This window comes from Diaphorina citri, unplaced genomic scaffold (genome assembly GCF_000475195.1).
Source record: "Diaphorina citri unplaced genomic scaffold, Diaci psyllid genome assembly version 1.1 scaffold303, whole genome shotgun sequence".
In the NCBI taxonomy this organism is placed as follows: Eukaryota; Metazoa; Arthropoda; class Insecta; order Hemiptera; family Psyllidae; genus Diaphorina; species Diaphorina citri.
This window is the reverse complement of record NW_007377738.1, coordinates 32,669-56,475: the sequence shown is the minus strand read 5'-3', so window position 1 is coordinate 56,475 and position 23,807 is coordinate 32,669. Positions and strand designations below refer to the sequence as shown.

Genomic DNA, 23,807 nt, shown 5'->3' with positions numbered 1-23,807 from the left:
AGTACAAAATAAGAGACTGGGAAGGGGAAGGGACACTTGCTGAATATAATTGAATAGTGAGTGTATTTGCGGCCCTTTAACTTGAATTAACACCCCATCTTCTTTATGCTTGGAAATAACAGGAGTTGGGGGAATAAAGGGACATACGTATGACTACGTATGTTTATGACAAGCACAGAATCTCAAGTAATCCGATAAGGGAGCATGGAGGTTCCAATATCAAGACAAATTTCCAAAAACTAGATAAATATATCCTCCCTTACACCGTGGTTACTTTTTTTCTTCGCTAGATTGTCCCCTAAGAATCCAAATGATAATGTAAAAGCTGCAACTACCTAAAGATCCGATTGATAGTAATGAAAACTTCGCTAGATTGTCCCCTAAGAATCCAAATGATAATGTAAAAGCTGCAACTACCTAAAGATCCGATTGATAGTAATGAAAAGTAGATAAATATATCCTCCCTTACACCGTGGTTACTTTTTTTCTTCGCTAGATTGTCCCCTAAGAATCCAAATGATAATTTAAAAGCTGCAACTACCTAAAGATCCGATTGATAGTAATGAAAAATTAAATCAAATTGCATCCCTATACTATTATCATTTAGCTTAGGAAAGGATCAAACCCCCAAACTCCAGAATTCTTAGACGTCCAGTAAAACTGAATCCGGAATAAACGGGAATGAGGAATGTTTGGTTTCAATTTGGTGTCCTAATTGGATGAAATCCCAAAATTCATCAGCAGAAATACCTTCAGCCCAGTTAAACCCCAAAAATAAATACAGGAGGAATTCTGATGAAGAAGAGGTAGTGTATGAAGAAGTTATAACTCCGGGGTTCTGTTGGGTTGCCTAATCTTACTAATTGAATTATTCGCTACGTCGAAAATTCAACACGTCAGAAATACCTTCAGCCCAGTTTAACCCCAAAAATAAATACAGGAGGAATTCTGATGAAGAAGAGGGAGTGTATGAAGAAGTTATAACTCCGGGGTTCTGTTGGGTTGCCTAATCTTACTAATTGAATTATTCGCTACGTCGAAAATTCAACACGCCGAAAAATTTTGGAAAAAAAAGTGCTCTGTATGATTGCAGACGACAGGTTTTTTGTTTGTCTTGTGCGCCCTTTTTCGTGTTTTCACTTACCGAATACAAAACGACATTTGTAAAGTTTAATTAACAAACAATAAATTACGAAACGGAATTTACGTGCATGTTTGAAAAATGGAATTTTTGGAAAAAAAGTGCTCTGTATGATTGCAGACGACAGGTTTTTTTGTTTGTCTTGTGCGCCCTTTTTCGTGTTTTCACTCTTCAACTCTTTACCGAATACAAAACGACATTTGTAAAGTTTAATTAACAAACAATAAATTACGAAACGGAATTTACGTGCATGTTTGAAAAATGGAAAAGGTTTTTGTGGAATCCATACCTAACGAAAGGTCTGGCACAACATGACCAATATGCATACTACACCCATAAATAGGTAGATATCGAAAAATAAAACATTTTCTTTGTAAAGATAAAAAGGAAAACAGATAAAGGTAGAAGGAAACAAAAAATAACAACAGATAATAATAGAAGGTAGAATCAGATAATGCAACAAGCACCTCTTCTATTCCAGTGTATCATGGACGCGGCAGAAGAAATGGCGGAAAGTTTCAACTACACCGAGCGGAAGTACCAAAGGTTTGCCTACTACAACGTAAATGGCGAAACCGAAGGCGGGCCGACAAGACCGGCCAATTTGTCGGAACAATTCGATGAGCCTCCATATAAGAATACTTTAAAACTGGGTCTGGAATTAACACCTGATCGTCACTTCTTCAATATTCCTGTCAATACAGAGTACAGTGTGGTACATCTACCCATCAATGTGTACGACGGGTGTAAGTATTGAATGTTTGAAATCTGCAAGAGAAATAAATTGTAAATTTAATAACAATGTAGACTAAAGATAAAACGGAAAACAGATAATGGTAGAAGGAAACAAAAAATAACAACAGATAGTAATAGAAGGTAGAATCAGATAATGCAACAAGCACCTCTTCTATTCCAGTGTATCATGGACGCGGCAGAAGAAATGGCGGAAAGTTTCAACTACACCGAGCGGAAGTACCAAAGGTTTGCCTACTACAACGTAAATGGCGAAACCGAAGGCGGGCCGACAAGACCGGCCAATTTGTCGGAACAATTCGATGAGCCTCCATATAAGAATACTTTAAAACTGGGTCTGGAATTAACACCTGATCGTCACTTCTTCAATATTCCTGTCAATACAGAGTACAGTGTGGTACATCTACCCATCAATGTGTACGACGGGTGTAAGTATTGAATGTTTGAAATCTGCAAGAGAAATAAATTGTAAATTTAATAACAATGTAGACTTTCGAACCTATCCAGGTATGAAATCACAAAATTATACTAAAGAACTTCCAGCAATATGGCAAAACTAAATTGCAAACTTTATTCTTCGAAATTTATTATTATAAGGATGTTCCGTTCCCTTCGCTTTTTACCTTCCTATAGTCTGACTATAATAGTAAATCAACCAGTCAGGGATGTATTTGGGACAAGTCCTTATCCTAAAAAGGATAAATAAATTTTCATTATTGACAAAAATACAAAAATTTAACCAACGTCAGTGGTGTTAAGGTGTTGGACATCCGATCATAAAATTTATCGAGGGGTATTACGAGAGGAATGATTCTTGGGACAGGCATTATGTTATGCTTGACAAAATTTCAACTCCTTTTCCGTGACATATTTCAGCTCTCAAATGGATGAGTGCAGACAAAGAGGATGCACCAGCTGAGGATCTGATTTTCGACTGTCGAAATCGTCAGTGGTACATCCAAGCGACCACCTGCAGTAAGGATGTGGTCATCCTAGTCGATAATTCTGGCTCGATGGCAGGCATGAGGAACACGACAGCCAAGTTGGTTCTGCATAGTCTTCTGCAGACGTTCAGCAACAATGACTTCATCAACATTTTCAAGTTCAACCTCACTGTGGATACGATTGTGCCGTGTTTAGGCAACTATTCTCTGGTTCAGGTAACTATTCATTTTTAGACATTGAGAGTTTAGATGGGCACATTATTTATTAGATTATTAGAGTCTCGTTTATTTTACGATAATGACAATCTTTATTTGAAAACTGACCCCAACAGAAATGGGTACTTGGGTAGGACTTTTCCTTAAAATATTTAAAGTCCAAATAATTCACAATCTACGTTCATTTCCTTAACTTGAGATACAGAGATTTTGACTACAAAGACAGAATTTTTTTGATGATACAGGTCTACAGAAATCTAAAAACCAAAAACCCTTAAAAATGTAAAAGCAGTTTCTTTGTGTTATTACGTCACGACTTTGGTGCTCACTGCAGCATTGTAGGATTTTTCCCAATATCTCAATAATCCTAAAATCCGGGCTCAGGTACATACATAAATTAATTTGACCTAGACGGGTTTGAATTACGCCCTTTGATGAAATTTCAAGTCTAAATTTATCCATCCAAAGTTGTCGAGTTAATCCAAAGGCTGTTAAATGTCTAAGGTTTAGTCTCTCTAAATAGGTACTTTTTGTTTTACTTCTAGCGTTGCCAAATGGGCAAATGATTTCGGAGATGAACTATGGAACCTCGGTATGACAGTGACCAAATTTAGGACTCGCAACAGCCAGTCACGGAATCAATCATTTGCATGATACAAATTTCTTGATCTCGCCGGGAATCGAACCCGGGTCTCCCGCGTGCAAGGCGAGCGCAGTGACCACTACACCATGGGAAAAATATCACCTGTAAAATGTTCACTGGTTTATTTTCAGGCCACGCCGGAAAATATCAACCTGTTCAAGCAAGCTGTGATCGAATTATATCCCGAGGGGAAAGCCAATTTTAGCGCGGCATTTGTCAAAGCTTTTGAAGTGTTGAAAAAGGTAAGTACCCAAAAGGTAATTGCTATTCATATGTGAATATGGCAATTGATATTCTTCTTTGTTAAATTTGCCCATTTCCTTTCCTGGCATTTAGCATAATGGGACACCTAGGTCTAAGCTGATAGCCTCAAATAATGCACCACTTATAAATGGTTCACCATTTTCCTCTCCATGAAGAGTCCTTCTGATGAGGCATTTAGCATAATGGGACACCTAGGTCTAAGCTGATAGCCTCAAATAATGCACCACTTATAAATGGTTCACCATTTTCCTCTCCATTTTCAGTACCGTGAGGTCAAATCGTGTCCGGAGAAAATCTGCAACCAGGCCATCATGTTGGTGACCGACAGTGTCCCCGGTAACTTAACCGAAGTGTTCGAGGCATACAATCGCATCAATGATTCGGGGACGGAAGAGACGATTCCGGTTCGGGTGTTTACGTACTTGGTCGGGAAGGAGGTGACTAACGTGAGAGAGATCCAGTGGATGGCTTGCTTGAATAGAGGTAAGTTTGAGAAGTTGACCTCTTTGTAACTTGATGTTACAAAACTGATTTGACAGCAACGCAGTTCAGAGAAGCTTTGGCTATTTGATATGGTCATGAGCCTATTGGATTCCCTGCTTCATGTGATGCATGTCAGGATTCACTCTCAACCATGGTATTAACTGCAACAAAGCTTTGGCTATTTGATATGGTCATGAGCCTATTGGATTCCCTGCTTCATGTGATGCATGTCAAGATTCAATCTCAACCATGCTATTAACTGCAAGAAAGGAGGTTTAGTCCAAAGAGATCACCACCAACACAGAAATGTATAGAACTTTGCAAAATATTAGTTCAATAATTTCAACTTGGAACACAACAGGACTTCAAAATCTCGAGCTCATAGTCCGAAATTCCAAGGGTTTCTTTTACAGTGACTCTTCTGAAAGCACTTTGTAAAATGTAATAGGAGAGCACATCCTTATCTTGAGCTCATAGTCCGAAATTCCAAGGGTTTCTTTTACAGTGACTCTTCTGAAAGCACTTTGTAAAATGTAATAGGAGAGCACATCCTTATAGAGAAGCTTTGGCTATTTGATATGGTCATGAGCCTATTGGATTCCCTGCTTCATGTGATGCATGTTGTGAGCATGGCAGGATTCACTCTCAACCATGCTATTAACTGCAAGAAAGGAGGTTTAGTCCAAAGAGATCACCACCAACACAGAAATGTATAGAACTTTGCAAAATATGAAGCCGAGACAATTTTTGCACTGTATGTATCACCATTTTCGCAAACGAGCGGACCTTGCCCTTGTTTCAAAGATAAGCGTAAGCGGGAATTAAAAATCTGGGAAACACTAAAAATAGAACCGTATTGGGATGGCATTGCAATTAAAAATCTCCAAATTGATAATGAATTCATAAATTTCTTTTCTTCGATATTGGGATGGCATTGCAATAAAAAAAATCTCCAATTTGATAATGAAATTTATAAGTTTAAATCAAGCGGACCTTGCCCTTGTTTCAAAGATAAGCGTAAGCGGGAATTAAAAAATCTGGGAAACACTAAAAATAGAACCGTATTGGGATGGCATTGCAATTAAAAATCTCCAAATTAATAATAAATTCATAAATTTCTTTTCTTCGATATTGGGATGGCATTGCAATAAAAAAAATCTCCAATTTGATAATGAAATTTATAAGTTTAAATCTCTTATTCCACCTAGGTTACTACGTCCATATTCATACTCTGGAAGAGGTAAGGGAGGATGTACTGAAATATATCCCGGTTATGGCACGACCTCTGGTGTTGCAGGGAGATCAACATCCATTATCTTGGACACATCTGTTTGCTGACATCACGGTGAGTTCTGGCATAATCCTGTTCTTGTTGGAATGAAAGGTCGAATTTTCACAGGGTTAAATCCAAGTCCTTGGACCGTAAACTGAACTCTTTGGAAAATGGAAATATGTCACCTAAAAAAACAAATTTAATGTCTTTAGCGTTAAAATGTTAATGTGTGTCCAAACATAGTCGACCGGTCGTCGATCGACGAGGAAAAACTATGTTATCAAGGCAGTGTGGACGGTTCAGTCGACATCGATCGACGTGACGGCCATAGTAGTAGCCATCATCGCGTTGCCTCCAGACCAAATGAAACCCAAACAAAAATAACTATGAATTAAGTCAAATCTGGTATAAATTTAGTCAAATCCGGCATGATTCTTTTTTAAATCTGTAATGAATCTAGTAAAACGTAGTATGAACCTGGTAGGAAGCTAGTCACATGTGCCATTGGTTGTTTGCTTTCAGAGTAGAACTTGTGGAGAAATACAACGCTTCGTTGCGGTTTGTAGCTACTCAGGGTGGTCTGACCAGGTGGCAGTATATCAAAGATCCACAATCCGGAGAAGAGTAAGTAACACAAATAATAAATTCACAAGATAACAACATTAAATTTAGGGCTATTGTCAATTGAAATTGTTAACACGCGATAGAATTGGTAGGTAATAATCAAGTATATTTATTTTGTTTTAGGAGTGCCGCTGGTCAGCTATTTCAAAGGAAACTGGAAAATCCATCCCGATTGGTAAGACACCCATGAATACCCAAAGCTTTTCTAGGCCTGATTTGTGTCTACTACTCAAGGGGAAATAACGGCGAGATTTTCGTGACAGAATTCAATTCAATTCATTTATAAAAGTATGTCTTTATGAAACAAGCTAGTCGAAAAGGGTCGAGACAGCTAAACGAAACGAGTCTGGACGTAAACGCGGACAGTATTCGGCAGTTTTGGCACGTAAGAGTATTCGAGCTGCTTTATAGGATGACTCCGTTTTTAACTCTCTCCAATCATTTCCTAAACAGGGTGTACTGTGATTATCACTGGGAATCCAAAACGTTCTTCGAGAGTAAAAGGGTCCAGACAGCTAAACGAAACGAGTCTGGACGTAAACGTGGACAGTATTCGGCAGTTTTAGCACGTAAGAGTATTCGAGCTGCTTTTATAGGATGACTCCGTTTTTAACTCTCTCCAATCATTTCCTAAACAGGGTGTACTGTGACTATCACTGGGAATCCAAAACGTTCTTCGAGAGTAAAGAGGTGAAAATGATCCATTTCCTAGAGAAGATGTCCATGCCTGGATGGCAATGGTATGAGCAATACCCGCCTGAAGATATGAGCGGCAATGACCGCTACGACTCCTTCCGGAATACCAACTGTAAGTTATGGTGAAATGTTTAGATTGTTTAGAACAATCATAGAGCATAGGCTGAAGAAAATGAGCGATCACAAAGCATGGGTGTTTAAGGCCAGCCACTCACTATCAGGTAGACCTGACGACAGGTACCTGATCAGGTCTACCTGATAGTGGGTGTGCTCACCAGGTAGACCTGACAGACGGACCTTTTCAGCCGTACCTGTCAGATATACCGTCCTGATAGTGTGTGCCCATCAGGTGTCAGGTATACCGGATCAGTTAGAACAATCATAGAGCGTAGGCTGAAGAAAATGAACGATCACAAAGCATGGGTGTTTAAGGCCAGCCACTCACTATCAGGTAGACCTGACGACAGGTACCTGATCAGGTCTACCTGATAGACGGACCTTTTCAGCCGTACCTGTCAGATATACCGTCCTGATAGTGTGTGCCCATCAGGTGTCAGGTATACCGGATCAGGTGTACCTGGCAGGTCTACCTGACAGTGAGTGGCTGGCCTAAGCTAAAGATAATAATATTTAACTCTAATAACAGTAATAATCGTGTAATTTGTGAAAATGTTAATTGAAAGGAGTGTGATATCTACTACTCATGTCCATACCATCCAATTCCAATGTTCCTTGTATTTTGTTTCCAGATTCGTGCAAAAGCAGGCACATAGAAGAGAATGAATTCTTCTGTGATAAGGAGCTCATGCAATTGCTTGTTTTTGACGCCAAAGCTACGGAAGGATCCTACAGGACGTCGAAATGGGCAGCCAAGAGCAGACTTGAGTAAGACAACAGGGTTTCTTTTAGTAACTCTTCTGAAATTTAGTTCAATAATTTCAACTTGGAACACAACAGGACTTCAAAATCTCGAGCTCATAGTCCGAAATTCCAAGGGTTTCTTTTACAGTGACTCTTCTGAAAGCACTTTGTAAAATGTAATAGGAGAGCACATCCTTACAATGTAGAGCCAGTGCTTAACATCCTTTCTGGTTTGAGGCACCTCTTCATCCAGACCAAATGAAACCCAAACAAAAATAACTATGAATTAAGTCAAATCCGGTATAAATTTAGTCAAATCCGGCATGATTCTTTTTTAAACCTGTAATGAACCTAGTAAAACGTAGTATGAACCTGGTAGGAAGCTAGTCAAATGTGCCATTGGTTGTTTGCTTTCAGAGTAGAACTTGTGGAGAAATACAACGCTTCGTTGCGGTTTGTAGCTACCCAGGGTGGTCTGACCAGGTGGCAATATATCAAAGATCCACAATCCGGAGAAGAGTAAGTAACACAAATATATAATTCACAAGATTTCATAAAGACATATCTGCAGTCTTATATACAGGAATTTCAAGTAAAAATGTGTATTTAAAATGACTAGTGGAAAGAAGGATTCAATCCTAACCGAGACATGGAATTGTATCCTCAATTATGAATTTGATGTCAATAATGGAGTTCTAGGATTAAGTGGTGGATGGCAGGATACCCCAGGCATTAACTTCACCTAATGGTTAATTGCTATTATCCAGTTGTTAAAAGTAATCCTACGATTCACAACAGATCGACTTTATTGCACCCAGATCAGATAATATATCGTATCCTGTTGTTCCTCTGAGAATGATGGAAATTCAAAATATGATATGCTCCTCTAAAATCTTACTGTGGTTATTTCAGTCAATTCGGTGAAACGGACAAGCTAGCATTAGAAGAGAATTGGTACAAGAGTGCCGTCCTACAGCATCATTTGAACCCAGAAGCTTTCGTGTTCTCGGTTCCTCATAAAATTGGTAAGATACACTCTACATATGCAAAACATATTTCTCGGGGTTAAGGTAGAAAGATGGGTAGTACATTAGACGAGAACATTTTGAATGTTATTTTTACTGACTGATAAAGATCCACAATAATCCACATGAACTGAATTCTCAATGTTAGTGAATGACCATGAGCATTCAATGAAATGTTTGAGGATTATGATGATAGAAAAGCAAAGCTGTGGAAGATCAATCAATTTGGCTTATTTCAACAAGTATTTCCGCGAAAAATCCAAACGCCCGTACCAAGTATCATACCCTGTAAATAACCATTATTGTTTCCCAAACGCCAAGTAAACCATTTATGAATGATGACCCCGTATAGTGCACCTGAATGTTATGTTATCCTCTCCCCATATAACGTACCCTGTAGAATGTTCGTTATTAACACTTCCCCCTTCCCTGTAATGTAGAGCGAGTGAGAAGTTATGAATCCCTTGGTAGCGAGAATAAACTTTCTATTAAGCGTCCCAAGATATCTTCATCCCACAATACTTTCAACCCGTAGACAATTTCAGCTAAATTCCCTTTAAGGATGAGCTATTTATTTGAGAATTCCTTTCGGAGGGGTGAATTATAAAACACATGGGAAATAGAAGTGCCAAATCAAACGACACAATGCATCAGATTCACAAATCTACAGTCCAAATCTTCTTCCTTCAGTTTGGCCCTTAGTTAACAAAATAATTATAGTGTAATAAAGGTGCGAAAACTTTACATAATTATTATTATCACCATGAAACGCTCCCAAATATCTTGAAAGTCTTGAAACTAAAGGCAAACCTTAACAATATAACAATGATTTCACTTACGTTGGGATTGATTCAACAAAATAAAAGCTGAAGACACCTTTAATGAAATTATCGCTCAATTTTTTCCAGCAAAGGAATGGCACAGAGACGTCAGATTTTCAGAAATATCGGATGCTGACCTCGGTATCTGTTCCAGCTTATGATAGGAAAATCAACAGCAATAATCAGGTGAGATCCTTAGCTCAGAAAGAAGAGATGGAAATGAACCAAACAAGATGTCGCTTTGATAGACATCAAGATTTCTAGAAAGCGGGTTCGATTCCCGCCCGGGGGGATTTTAATCTAAACAGATAAGGTTTGTTCTCGGAACGGTTGACTTTCTCCTATCCTGTCTTCCTTCTCTCTTCACTTTCGGGACGATAAGACCTGGAAATAACAACCCATGGGGAAAAGTAGTTACAAAATCTTATTAAACTCAACTACAAACTACTAACCCTTTGTATGCTTCTGTTCCCATTACAGACAACCCGGGCTGACATTCTCGGCGTGGCTGGCACAGATGTTCCCATGTCTGACTTCTTGAAGTTAACCATGCCCTACAAGGTAAGCATAATTTTTCTACAATGAAGTTAAGGATTCCGCTCAAAATAGTCCTTTTAATTCTTATAAAATAAGCATTTATCAGTGGATATGAGTGATTTCTTTGTCTCCAAGAATCGAACCACGACCCTTCTGGATTTAGTACCACAGAAAGTTGATAGTTCATAAGTGATTTAGATTCCTCGTGTCTTTTTTTCCAGATCGGAGTCAACGGTTATGCTTTCATCATAACAAATAATGGCTACGTACTACTACACCCTGACCTCAGGCCTGTGGTAAGTTCTTCCAGTCCTTCAAATATCGATTTAACAATCAGATCGGAGTCAACGGTTATGCTTTTATCATAACAAATAATGGCTACGTACTACTACACCCTGACCTCAGGCCTGTGGTAAGTTCTTCCAGTCCTTCCAATATCGATTTAACAAAAATTCAACACAAATGCTCTTCTCTCTTTGCAGCTAAAAACCCAATCAAAATCAAGTAATGGAAGGCTTTGCTAAATACCTAGTCGTAAAATAACGATAGCTGACGCTGACAGCATGAAAGTTGATCATGATCAGTGCAATAAATATTGGGCGAAACTTTGCAAAAAATTGGTGATTTTCTGTGATGAAGAACCTATAAACCTTTTAAAAAGAATTCAAAGAAAGGAAGAAGCTTTCGTAGATTCGTAAAAGCTTATTAGCCCCACTTTTAAGGTTGTTTGCCGCTAGAGAATTATTGGTTAAGGTTTAAACTTTAAATCAATAATTCTCTTTTTTACACGATATTTACACCCATTGTATGTATCCTTTCCTATTTCCCCATTTAGAAAGACGGACATTTAAAAGAGAACTACAACAGTGTGGACTTGACTGAGATAGAACTTCTCAGCTAAATTCCCTTTAAGGATGAGCTATTTATTTTAGAATTCCTTTCGGAGGGATGATTCGGAGGGATGGAATTTTATCCTCATTTATTTGAGATTTTGACCACATAATAATGGAGCTCTAAGGGTTAGGTGGTAGAAAACATGGGAAATAGAAGTGCCAAATCAAACGACACAATGCATCAGATTCACAAATCTACAGTCCAAATCTTCTTCCTTCAGTTTGGCCCTTAGTTAACAAGGTGCGAAAACTTTACATATTATTATCACCATGAAACGCTCCCAAATATCTTGAAAGTCTTGAAACTAAAGGCAAACCTTAACAACTTATAACAATGATTTCACTTACGTTGGGATTGATTCAACAAAATAAAAGCTGAAGACACCATTAATGAAATTATCGCTCAATTTTTTTTCAGCAAAGGAATGGCACAGAGACGTCAGATTTTCAGAAATATCGGATGCTGACCTCGGTATCTGTTCCAGCTTATGATAGGAAAATCAACAGCAATAATCAGGTGAGATCCTTAGCTCAGAAAGAAGAGATGGAAATGAACCAAACAAGATGTCGTTTTGATAAACATCAAGATTTCTAGAAAGCGGGTTCGATTCCCGCCCGGGGAAATGTTAATCTAAACAGATAAGGTTTGTTCTCGGAACGGTTGACTTTCTCCTATCCTGTCTTCCTTCTCTCTTCACTTTCGGGACGATAAGACGCCCGGGGGGATTTTAATCTAAACAGATAAGGTTTGTTCTCGGAACGGTTGACTTTCTCCTATCCTGTCTTCCTTCTCTCTTCACTTTCGGGGGGGATTTTAATCTAAACAGATAAGGTTTGTTCTCGGAACGGTTGACTTTCTCCTATCCTGTCTTCCTTCTCTCTTCACTTTCGGCTCGGTGGCGTAGTGGTTATGGTTAGGCAATAGCGTGTTAAATACGACGACGTACGTCGGTTCAATACATTAGCCAAGGTATGGAAATATTATCATTTATACCTTATCCATTTGAATATGGCAGCAAGGAGTCATCTAAAAAGTAGGCTACGTTGCCAAACGTGTCAAAGGTTCAACGGTAGCCTCGGTGGCGTAGTGGTTATGGTTAGGCAATAGCGTGTTAAATACGACGACGTACGTCGGTTCAATACATCAGCCAAGGTATGGAAATATTATCATTTAATAACATGAAGCCTTTTTTTTAGAAGAGTACATTCATGCCCATAGGCGGCAGGTGTCCCCTTTCAATCGCCCACCAGGGGTGAAATGAAAGGTCCATAGGTTAATGCACTTTTTCTTTCTGTTCGACAGCCATTATCTCACTTCAGCAACATAGCCAAATGGGTTGTCCTTCAAGACGATAAGACCTGGAAATAACAACCCATGGGGAAAAGTAGTTACAAAATCTTATTAAACTCAACTACAAACTACTAACCCTTTGTATGCTTCTGTTCCCATTACAGACAACCCGGGCTGACATTCTCGGCGTGGCTGGCACAGATGTTCCCATGTCTGACTTCTTGAAGTTAACCATGCCCTACAAGGTAAGCATAATTTTTCTACAATGAAGCAAAACATATTTCTCGGGGTTAAGGTAGAAAGATGGGTAGTACATTAGACGAGAACATTTTGAATGTTGTTATTTTTACTGACTGATAAAGATCCACATGAACTGAATTCTCAATGTTAGTGAATGACCATGAGCATTCAATGAAATGTTTGAGGATTATGATGATAGAAACGCAAAGCTGTGGAAGATCAATCAATTTGGCTTATTTCAACAAGTATTTCCGCGAAAAATCCAAAACCTTGTGCAGTTTGAGGGTAAATCAGTGTCTTATCTGTTGTCCTCTGTGTTCAGGTTTGTCTTCAGGGACAAAAGATTTCCAAGTGACCGCGACGCACGCCATTTTCACAAAAGATGGCGGCTTGGAGGCTCCAGGCTCAGTGGTGGGGTTGAAACTCTCCCACGCCGCCCTCAGGACGAGGTTCTTTGGTTTCACGTAAATATTGATTGGGGAACAACTTTTATAGTTGGTGGAACACGGTAAGTTATGATTAATTAACGATGAAATCTACCTGTAATTTCTCAATTGTTTGACCGGAATCACTTTGTTTTTCTCGAGGCTGTTTCCCTATATGTATGTCAGCATTCGGAGCATTATCAATTGCATTGTGAAGCTCGTTTCCCACTTTATTTGATGTCATGTATCTCCAATTCTCCAAATATTGCATTCTACATAAATGTGAAGCTCGTATCCCACTTTATTTGATGTTATGTAACTCCAATTCTCCAAATATTGCATTCTACGTATACATAAATGTGAAGCTCGTATCCCACTTTATTTGATGTTATGTAACTCCAATTCTCCAAATATTGCATTCTACATAAATGTGAAGCTCGTATCCCACTTTATTTGATGTTATGTAACTCCAATTGTTTGAGGTTGAGGCACCTCTTCATCCAGACCAAATGAAACCCAAACAAAAATAACTATGAATTAAGTCAAATCCGGTATAAATTTAGTCAAATCCGGCATGATTCTTTTTTAAACCTGTAATGAACCTAGTAAAACGTAGTATGAACCTGGTAGGAAGCTAGTCAAATGTGCCATTGGTTGTTTGCTTTCAGAGTAGAACTTGTGGAGAAATACAACGCTTCGTTGCGGTTTGTAGCTACCCAGGGTGGTCTGACCAGGTGGCAATATATCAAAGATCCACAATCCGGAGAAGAGTAAGTAACACAAATAATAAATTCCAAGATTTCATAAAGACATATCTGCAGTGTTATATACAGGAATTTCAAGTAAAAATGTGTATTTAAAATGACTAGTGGAAAGAAGGATTCAATCCTAACCGAGACATGGAATTGTATCCTCTGTTTTGCAGGAAACAACGCTGGACTCGTCATTGGTCGAATCCATGAAGCATGAAGAGTCTGTGTCCGAACTAAATAGTCACTTGTTCTATAAGACTGAGTTTTCCAGTCAAGCTAGAGAGGATAGTAAATATATCCAATACGTTACAAAGGTCTGCGTGCGTGTGTGCTTCTCTGTGCCCCCTTTAGAGAATCCGATATACAGGCATGACCCCGCCCCCCTAAACGTCCCCATATGCCCCCTAGTGCCCTGTATAACACGTGATTCTGTTTTACCCTGTAACCGAAGGTTCTCACTGGTTGTACCATGTAAATAACACGCTAAGCACGAAAGAAGGTTCCGCCCGTACCAAGTATCATACCCTGTAAATAACCATTATTGTTTCCCAAACGCCAAGTAAACCATTTATGAATGATGACCCCGTATAGTTATATCCTCAATTATGAATTTGATGTCAATAATGGAGTTCTAGGATTAAGTGGTGGATGGCAGGATACCCCAGGCATTAACTTCACCTAATGGTTAATTGCTATTATCCAGTTGTTAAAAGTAATCCTACGATTCACAACAGATCGACTTTATTGCACCCAGATCAGATAATATATCGTATCCTGTTGTTCCTCTGAGAATGATGGAAATTCAGTCAACTTCACCTAATGGTCAATTATCCAGTTGTTAAAAGTAAACCTACGATTCACAACAGATCGACTTTATTGCACCCAGATCAGATAATATATCGTATCCTGTTGTTCCTCTGAGAATGATGGAAATTCAAAATATGATATGCTCCTCTAAAATCTTACTGTGGTTATTTTCAGTCAATTCGGTGAAACGGACAAGCTAGCATTAGAAGAGAATTGGTACAAGAGTGCCGTCCTACAGCATCATTTGAACCCAGAAGCTTTCGTGTTCTCGGTTCCTCATAAAATTGGTAAGATACACTCTACATATATGCAAAACATATTTCTCAGGGTTAAGGTAGAAAGATGGGTAGTACATTAGACGAGAACATTTTGAATGTTATTTTTACTGACTGATAAAGATCCACAATAATCCACATGAACTGAATTCTCAATGTTAGTGAATGACCATGAGCATTCAATGAAATGTTTGAGGATTATGATGATAGAAAAGCAAAGCTGTGGAAGATCAATCAATTTGGCTTATTTCAACAAAATCCAAAACCTTGTGCAGTTTGAGGGTAAATCAGTGTCTTATCTGTTGTCCTCTGTGTTCAGGTTTGTCTTCAGGGACAAAAGATTTCCAAGTGACCGCGACGCACGCCATTTTCACCAAAGATGGCGGCTTGGAGGCTCCAGGCTCAGTGGTGGGGTTGAAACTCTCCCACGCCGCCCTCAGGACGAGGTTCTTTGGTTTCACGTAGTTAAGGAATTATAAAACACATGGGAAATAGAAGTGCCAAATCAAACGACACAATGCATCAGATTCACAAATCTACAGTCCAAATCTTCTTCCTGGTTTCACGTCCAAAACAGTAAGTACAACTTTCCAGGACCTTTCTTGTCTTTAGAGCCAGCTAAGTTAGCTTGGAAGGTAGTGCGTCTGCCTTTTGGACACTAGGTTCGTGCCGAGGCGAAGTTTATCATACACAAGGAAAACAAAACAAGAGCAGTCAGCCTAGTTAGCTTGGAAGGTAGCGCGCCTGTCTAGTAAGAGCTAAGTTGCGGATTCGTTTCGCGCCCGAGGCGAACTTTACTTTACACAGGTAAGGTTCGTTCTTGGAATGGCTCGGTTTCTCCTATCCCATCCTCCTCTCTTCCATTTCGGGACGGTAAAACCTCAGTTGTTACATTTCCCTCTCAAACCTCGAACCACAAGGACTGTTTGCCCCTACACCTAAGCCTCAAAGTGGGCTTTTTATCAACATTATTCTGGTTTCAGTGTCGAGATTGCATGGAGTCTTGCACCTCCGATGAGCTAGACTGTTACGTTATAGACGGCAATGGCTATGTCATTATTTCCGAGGAGCACGAGCACACCGGATTGTTCTTCGGAGAGATGGAAGGTGCCATCATGGAGTCTATGGTGGCCAAGAATATCTTTCGGAAGATACGCATGTTTGACTACCAGGCCATGTGCTACAAGCATGTCAACAGCACCAGCTCTGCCAGCTTTCTGGCAAATGTAAGTTGTCCACCTGGCTCGGTGGCGTAGTGGTTATGGTTAGGCAATAGCGTGTTAAATACGACGACGTACGTCGGTTCAATACATTAGCCAAGGTATGGAAATATTATCATTTATACCTTATCCATTTGAATATGGCAGCAAGGAGTCATCTAAAAAGTAGGCTACGTTGCCAAACGTGTCAAAGGTTCAACGGTAGAATATCTTTAAAGGAGGAAGGTACATTGCACAGTGCTTCCTCCCACAATGATACTTTTTTTTTATGCCGATGGTATTCAGTATTCGTAATGATTTATGTATTCCTAAAAAAAGTAACGAAAAGATGATTTCTTACTAGAATTGAATAATAATAAATTGTTTATTATATTATTTTATTTCATTTTTTGAACAAAGACTTTGTTTGGACTGCGCAAGTAAAGGGAAAGGGACTTTTCAGTCTCATTTTGGCAGTATATGTAGACAGGGTATATTCTAGTCTACATCTAGGTATTATCAACAGTGACAAAATTAAACAAAAGTTACAGAATTAAAAAAAAAAAAAAATACAAAATTAAACAAAAGTTACAGAATTAAAAAAAAAAAAAAATACAAAATTAAACAAAAGTTACAGAATTAAAAAAAAAAAAAAATACAAAATTAAACAAAAGTTACAGAATTAAAAAAAAAAAAAAATACAAAATTAAACAAAAGTTACAGAATTAAAAAAAAAAAAAAATACAAAATTAAACAAAAGTTACAGAATTAAAAAAAAAAAAAAATACAAAATTAAACAAAAGTTACAGAATTAAAAAAAAAAAAAATACAAAATTAAACAAAAGTTACAGAATTAAAAAAAAAAAAAATACAAAATTAAACAAAAGTTACAGAATTAAAAAAAAAAATACAAAATTAAACAAAAGTTACAGAATTAAAAAAAAAAATACAAAATTAAACAAAAGTTACAGAATTAAAAAAAAAAATACAAAATTAAACAAAAGTTACAGAATTAAAAAAAAAAATACAAAATTAAACAAAAGTTACAGAATTAAAAAAAAAAATACAAAATTAAACAAAAGTTACAGAATTAAAAAAAAAAATACAAAATTAAACAAAAGTTACAGAATTAAAAAAAAAAATACAAAATTAAACAAAAGTTACAGAATTAAAAAAAAAAATACAAAATTAAACAAAAGTTACAGAATTAAAAAAAAAAATACAAAATTAAACAAAAGTTACAGAATTAAAAAAAATCTTCAAAGTTTGAGGCTATTGATTTTCGCGTATTTACGGATTATCAATGTTCATTTGGCTCGAAACTTTGTAGCCCTAATTGGTTTTTGCCCCAAATAAAACTTTTTGGACTTCACCGTGAAAGATATTCCGGGGAAAAAAAATCCCCTAACTGTGTTTATTAAAACTGACCACGCTAATACCTGCCACTCACGCTCTGAGTGTTGCGTCGGAACGTATGTGGCGGATAAGGCCTTGGACTCGGGTCTCTCAGACCTAGGTCTTGATCTTTTTCCAACAATCACCTTCCGACTGTCTGACAGACCTTGATGATCTGAGCGTGAGAGGCTGGCATTATACACAACTGGTTGACAAGTAGCTAACTTCTCCTTCCAGGCCATTCTTCGTGAAGCCAATCCCTCACACCAATCTCCTACTGATCGTTGTAAACACACTCTACCAAAGCTGCTACAGGAGATTCGAATCAGAGAGCACACGTATCAAATACAACATCAGCAACAACAACCAGTACGATAAGACATACTTTATGTACGATCACTACATGAGAACGGACCCTAATGCTCAAGATCCTGCGTGCAATAAGCACTACATCAACCATACGATAAGACATACTTTATGTACGATCACTACATGAGAACAGACCCTAATGCTCAAGATCCTGCGTGCAATAAGCACTACATCAACCTGTTACCTAGGCGACGCATGGCGGGCTGCTTCAATCAGCATCCAAAGGTAAACTTTAATTATCAGCAGGTAAACTATAACCAGCAAATTAAAGTGAAGTATTAATCAGCAAGAGTCTATAGCAATTCTTCCACGCACTAAGGAAAGCCACTCACTATCAGGTAGACCTGAGAGGTACACCTGCTCAGGTCTACCTATCAGGTCTACCTGATAACTGATGAGCACACACACCATCAGATAGACCTGATAGGTACGGCTGAAAAGGTTCGTCTGTCAGATCTACCTGATAGTGAGTGGCTGGCCTAACGAAGCCTGTTCAATAGAAGAGTTTAATGTTTCAAAGAAATCTGGGGGTTTTTCTTTTCTACATTTCATAGGAGGCTAGCCGAAACCCGTCGCTTCGCTCCGGATTTCTGCTCGTGAATCCTTAAGGCATGGCCGTTCATGTCAGTCATCCATTTAGTGGTCTTGCTCGGCGTAGCTTAACAAAAACGAACCGGAAAATAGTCTATACTTAACCTTCACGGGAGTGCAAGCAATAAGTTGACAAAGTTTCATAGCAATCGGATGAGCGGTTTGGCCAGGCATAAAGTTCGAACACACACACACATTCATTTTTATATATTAGATGTGATATAATACTCTTAATAAGTAGATGTAGGTAAATACGTTCTTTTGTACGTATGAGATACTACTTTTATCCCATACAGGCACTAGTCCAGTAAAGTATTGTCATCTATTTTTCTTCTTCATTACAGGAGAAATACGTTACACTGTGTGGAGGCGGGGCCACCATGTCAATGTCGTTAGCACTCCTAGTGGTTCTCATTGGTACTATTGCCTTCATGTCCTAGTGTAAGTATACAAAGCACGAATATTACAATAAGAATCATTTCTTTAATACTGTCAAGTCAGCTGATGGGGAATTGAAACAAATTCACAATTTCACACATACCCACACTTTCCTAATAATATTGACATGAAAGAAGAAAAAATAGCAAACAGATATCTACCAAAAAAATATGTTGCATACATACTTGAAATTTTAAGATAATCCTTGACAACACATCAACATACCAGTTAACCAACATGCAACATGAAAGAAAAATCGAAGAAAACATGTCTGATAATAAAATGGAAAAAGAGTATATTGTAAAAAGTATACAGGGGTAAATGGAAATAAAAAATACTAACTACGTATTTAAATGAATAACGTAATGGATAGCACTAAAAATAAACTTATCTAATATCACAGACATATTTGGGGCGGGAAATGCGAAATTTGGAATTACCAAGGGGGAAAAAAATCGAGGAAGAACAAACAATAAGTGGGGAGAATAAATAGAATATACAGGAAAAATCAGAGAGACATCTCAGCAAACATTTAGTTCAAATTAATATCCTCGCAAAAGTGATAACAGAATCGGTACAATTTTTGTGAGGACTACCAGAATATTCGAGTAAACGTTTGAAAGAAGTCCCTATTAACCTATTTGATATGAATATATGATCTTCATGTTAAGGCAGTGTTGGAATAATATCTATTTAACAAATATGTACATACATTCGTACATATACCTGGACAGACATGACTCTGCACATAAGGTTTTAATATCTTAGAATCAGACTAGGACAGCTGTATTGGACTTATCAGTCCTCTTCAACTGATCTAATATGCCCCTGATCTTCTTAATACATATACCCGATTCCTGAAAGAGTGTGTTGTACTTTACGAATACGGTAAGTTTTTCTGAATTTTGTCAATATTTTCCTATAGATAAATCACTTTAGCTTGTGAAATACAACATCATTTCTTTCAGACATGGATCTGAAATACACATAATTACATCTTAGGGTGGATTTCACCAATATTTTTTCAGTCCCTAGAAGGCCAGGCGACCTAACAGCCTGTTGAGTACCATTTGATTTGTATAGGCTTAACAGAGCTGTTAAGCAAACAGGCTGTTAGGGGTTAGGGGCTAAAACGAAGATTGGTGAAATCCGTAATTAATCTCTTAATAAGAAATTAAAATCGCTTACTTTTCCGTTTGATCGTTGACTTCTTACTTTGATTCTGATCGCAGCTTAAATCAGCGGGTCCTGATTTGAGCACTGATATGTGGTTGCCTACACTATGATCTCCTGACTCAAGACGTTCTGATCCAGTTGGAAATGTAGACTGAAGGAGATTCTGTGGGAATCCTGATCGCAGCTTAAATCAGCGGGTCCTGATTTGAGCATTGATATGTGGTTGCCTACACTATGATCTCCTGACTCAAGACGTTCTGATCCAGTTGGAAATGTAGACTGAAGGAGATTCTGTGGGAATTTGAAGTTGCGAGCGATATCAATATCCTGTGGAAGAGAAGAACGAGACATGTTGAACTTTTAGCACAATGGGACATCTTGTTCTAAGCTGACATGCTGACTTTCCTGTATTACTTGCCTCGGTGGTGTATATTATTATTATTATTATTACTTTAATGTCAAAGGTACTTATACAGTCATAAGGCCAGCCACTAACTATCAGGTAGACCTGACAGTTACACCTGATCAGGTCCACCTGTCAGGTCTGCCTGATAGTGAGTGGCTGGCCTTAGTAGCACTTTATCTGGACTGTCAGCTTAGAACAAGATGTCCCATTGTGCTAAAAGTTCAACATTTCTGTTAAGTTATGTCTTATGTATGATGTATATTATGTATATTTCATTGGGTTTCCTCACCTTGTGAACCTTTTTTCTTGCATTTCTTTTTATTTGTAGATATTATGATGTATATTATGTATATTTCATTGGGTTTCCTCACCTTGTGAACCTTTTTTCTTGCATTTCTTTTTATTTGTAGATATTAATTAATTTCAACTTGTGTAAAACCAAGTTATCTTTATTTCTCTCAAGTTCCAAGAACTTGTTCACTCGATCTACCTATCAACGTAGGTACTTGCCAAGACACAATCGTCTAGTATGAAAGGGCCGTAAATTTAGTAGTAGAGGTACTTGGTTTATGTTTATAGTATTTGTTGATCTTAAGGTATGTCTAATCATAGTCGACTGGCCGTCGATCGACGAGGTAAATCTATGTTACGAGGCAGTGTGGACGATTCAGTCGACATCGATCGACGGCCGGTTGACTATGTGTGGACACACCTTTAGTCTTACCTTCTTAGGAACCCACCAATCCAACAGTTTGAGCAGTAAATACATGAGACTTATGACGAGTAGAAATGGGAACACTCCCGTAGCAAGGTGACTGAAAACGTAAAATGATGAAAGTTGATCAGACAATATGTTTGTTTACAAATGTCTGGAACATTGACCGTTAGGTCATTATAAAAAGAACTACTCTCTTCAGTGGACAACTCAGTCAATGAGTCAGATCCTACTACCCTATACCTATACTTAACCCTTAGGCGGCTTTCACACTGAGGTAACACGTCGCAAGTAGCAAGTCGCAAGATGCTACGTAGCATGCATCTTCAAAGACCAGACCATTTACTTCATTTGTATTATTACTTGGGCCAGCCACTCACAGATACGCAGATACTTGATGAGCACACACCGCATTAGGTGGACGCCTTAGATTACTTCATTTGTATTATTACTTAGTCCAGCCAATCACAGATACGCAGATACTTGATGAGCACACACCGCATTAGGTGGACCTGACAGGTACGGTTGAAAAGGTCCGTCTGTCAGGTCTACTTGATAGTGAGTGGCTGGCTTAAGTCACATTGCATGCCTCGTTTGGAATTCAAACCCGCACCCTCCTACTTACCAGATAAGTGCCTTTAACAACTTTCCTACCGAGGAACTATCTTTACTTGACAAATGACATTAATTTATAGGTAGCTAGACATGTAAATAAAATCTTATTTTAAGTCGAAATTTGTGGAAAGTTTTAAATTTAAGTTAAATTCCCTCCGGTAAAATCATACAAATATGTTTCCTAGATTTAATTAGATACTTAATATGTTTCTTTAGAAATTAATTGACTCCTAGAAATTAGGAGTCCAGCTCACTGTGTATTCTTTGTTATTTACCTAAGAAGTTTAGCCAATAAAGTGACTTATAAAATACCTAATTACAAGTGATAATAGTTCTTATTTACCATTTTAATATTTCCGACACACTTTTAGTCTCCTCCTGGGTTACTCGTTTGTACACGATCTCAGTTCGCTCAGAAACATCGACCCAGTTATACAGAGATTTGACCGTCTCGTGACATTTGAACGGCGAGATAGCTCTACCGTTCTTGAGATCAGAGATGGCGGATTCGATGCCCGCTATCAAGGCTGGAAGAGAGAAATATGTAGTGTGTAGAATAGAATATGTACCTTGTTAATCCTGCTGGAATGGGACTGAAAAGTCCTTTTGACCTCACAGTCTAACCAAGGTCTTGACATAACCAAGGTCTTATATATTTTGACATATTATGGGAAGAACCAGAAAGGAACACGTCATCTTTGTAAACCAATATGTCATACTTATATAATTATATATTTAGGTCGAGTTTTAACACCTTGGATTGTCTCAGGATTGAGTTCAATTCGAGGTTGACCTGCGTATGAAGTATAGAGAAATCCTCGTTTCGTCTCAACCGCAAGTTACTAAACCCCAGCATTATTACGGTGGGCGTATAAAATGTTTGCCTTCCAAAGAAAATCCCCCTGTGAATTAGTAAGTATATAATAATAACCAAGAAGAATGGATTCGAAATTTCAAGTTGACTTACAAGGAACGTTGGGTTCAGTGAGGTAAATCAGTTCAGGAGGTAAAACTTCAGGTATACCTCCAACTCGCGTACTTACAACTTGAAGTCTGGAAAATGTGAAAAAAGACACCACGTGTAAACAACGGTAGCATTTTATAAGTAGGTACTTATAATACAATTGAGTTCAATCCGAGGTTGACCTGGGTATGAAGTATAGAGAAATCCTTGTTTCGTCTCAACCGCAAGTTGCTAAACCCCAGCATTATTACGGTGGGCGTATAAAATGTTCGCCTTCCAAAGAAAATCCCCCTGTGAATGAGTAAGTATATAATAATAACAACCAAGAAGAATGGATTCGAAATTTCAAGTTGACTTACAAGGAACGTTGGGTTCAGTGAGGTAAATCAGTTCAGGAGGTAAAACTTCATCGAACACACACACACATTCATTTTTATATATTAGATGTGATATATTACTCTTAATAAGTAGATGTAGGTAAATACGTTCTTTTGTACGTATGAGATACTACTTTTATCCCATACAGGCACTAGTCCAGTAAAGTATTGTCATCTATTTTTCTTCTTCATTACAGGAGAAATACGTTACACTGTGTGGAGGCGGGGCCACCATGTCAATGTCGTTAGCACTCCTAGTGGTTCTCATTGGTACTATTGCCTTCATGTCCTAGTGTAAGTATACAAAGCACGAATATTACAATAAGAATCATTTCTTTAATACTGTCAAGTCAGCTGATGGGGAATTGAAACAAATTCACAATTTCACACATACCCACACTTTCCTAATAATATTGACATGAAAGAAGAAAAAATAGCAAACAGATATCTACCAAAAAAATATGTTGCATACATACTTGAAATTTTAAGATAATCCTTGACAACACATCAACATACCAGTTAACCAACATGCAACATGAAAGAAAAATCGAAGAAAACATGTCTGATAATAAAATGGAAAAAGAGTATATTGTAAAAA

The 23,807-nt window shown here is 38.0% G+C and overlaps 2 protein-coding genes across 2 annotated transcripts; one reads left to right on the top strand and one right to left on the bottom strand.

Moving 5' to 3' along the window:
• The first annotated feature begins 1,291 nt into the window (after nucleotides 1–1,291).
• On the top strand, nucleotides 1,292–20,305 carry LOC103507281 (voltage-dependent calcium channel subunit alpha-2/delta-4-like). The gene is made up of 22 exons (XM_026822194.1): nucleotides 1,292–1,895; nucleotides 2,058–2,322; nucleotides 2,384–2,401; nucleotides 2,771–3,054; nucleotides 3,829–3,939; nucleotides 4,225–4,444; nucleotides 5,653–5,789; nucleotides 9,832–9,930; nucleotides 10,225–10,305; nucleotides 10,503–10,577; nucleotides 11,117–11,177; nucleotides 11,660–11,691; nucleotides 12,630–12,710; nucleotides 13,761–13,900; nucleotides 14,864–14,976; nucleotides 15,284–15,418; nucleotides 15,524–15,540; nucleotides 15,948–16,211; nucleotides 17,779–17,939; nucleotides 18,029–18,152; nucleotides 18,863–18,959; nucleotides 20,189–20,305. Exons 1-21 carry the CDS (start codon nucleotides 1,596–1,598, stop codon nucleotides 18,956–18,958), a joined length of 2,814 nt encoding a protein of 937 aa, XP_026677995.1. The 5' UTR covers nucleotides 1,292–1,595; the 3' UTR covers nucleotide 18,959; nucleotides 20,189–20,305.
• On the bottom strand, nucleotides 19,227–23,495 carry LOC103507280 (N-acetylglucosaminyl-phosphatidylinositol biosynthetic protein). Its single transcript, XM_026822193.1, has 6 exons — nucleotides 23,416–23,495; nucleotides 22,836–22,921; nucleotides 22,212–22,395; nucleotides 21,263–21,353; nucleotides 20,352–20,459; nucleotides 19,227–20,223 (listed from the first exon to the last, which is right to left on the bottom strand). The coding sequence occupies exons 1-6, from the start codon at nucleotides 23,493–23,495 to the stop codon at nucleotides 20,131–20,133; spliced, it is 642 nt and encodes a 213-aa protein (XP_026677994.1). The 3' UTR covers nucleotides 19,227–20,130.
• Nucleotides 23,496–23,807: the final 312 nt, after the last annotated feature.

What these genes read in the sequence shown, in the direction of transcription:
- LOC103507281 (XM_026822194.1), top strand. Translation starts at nt 1,596, where the DNA reads ATGCAACAAGCACCTCTTCTATTCCAGTGTATCATGGACGCGGCAGAA. An exon ending in TGTACGACGGGTGTAAGTAT is followed by an intron (nt 1,896 to 2,057) that starts TGAATGTTTGAA and finishes CTTCTATTCCAG; the next exon opens with TGTATCATGGACGCGGCAGA. An exon ending in AAATCAACAGCAATAATCAG is followed by an intron (nt 9,931 to 10,224) that starts GTGAGATCCTTA and finishes TTCCCATTACAG; the next exon opens with ACAACCCGGGCTGACATTCT.
- LOC103507280 (XM_026822193.1), bottom strand. Translation starts at nt 23,495, where the DNA reads ATGAAGGCAATAGTACCAATGAGAACCACTAGGAGTGCTAACGACATT. An exon ending in CACTGAACCCAACGTTCCTT is followed by an intron (nt 22,396 to 22,835) that starts GTAAGTCAACTT and finishes TCTCTCTTCCAG; the next exon opens with CCTTGATAGCGGGCATCGAA. An exon ending in GTGTCGGAAATATTAAAATG is followed by an intron (nt 21,354 to 22,211) that starts GTAAATAAGAAC and finishes TTACGTTTTCAG; the next exon opens with TCACCTTGCTACGGGAGTGT.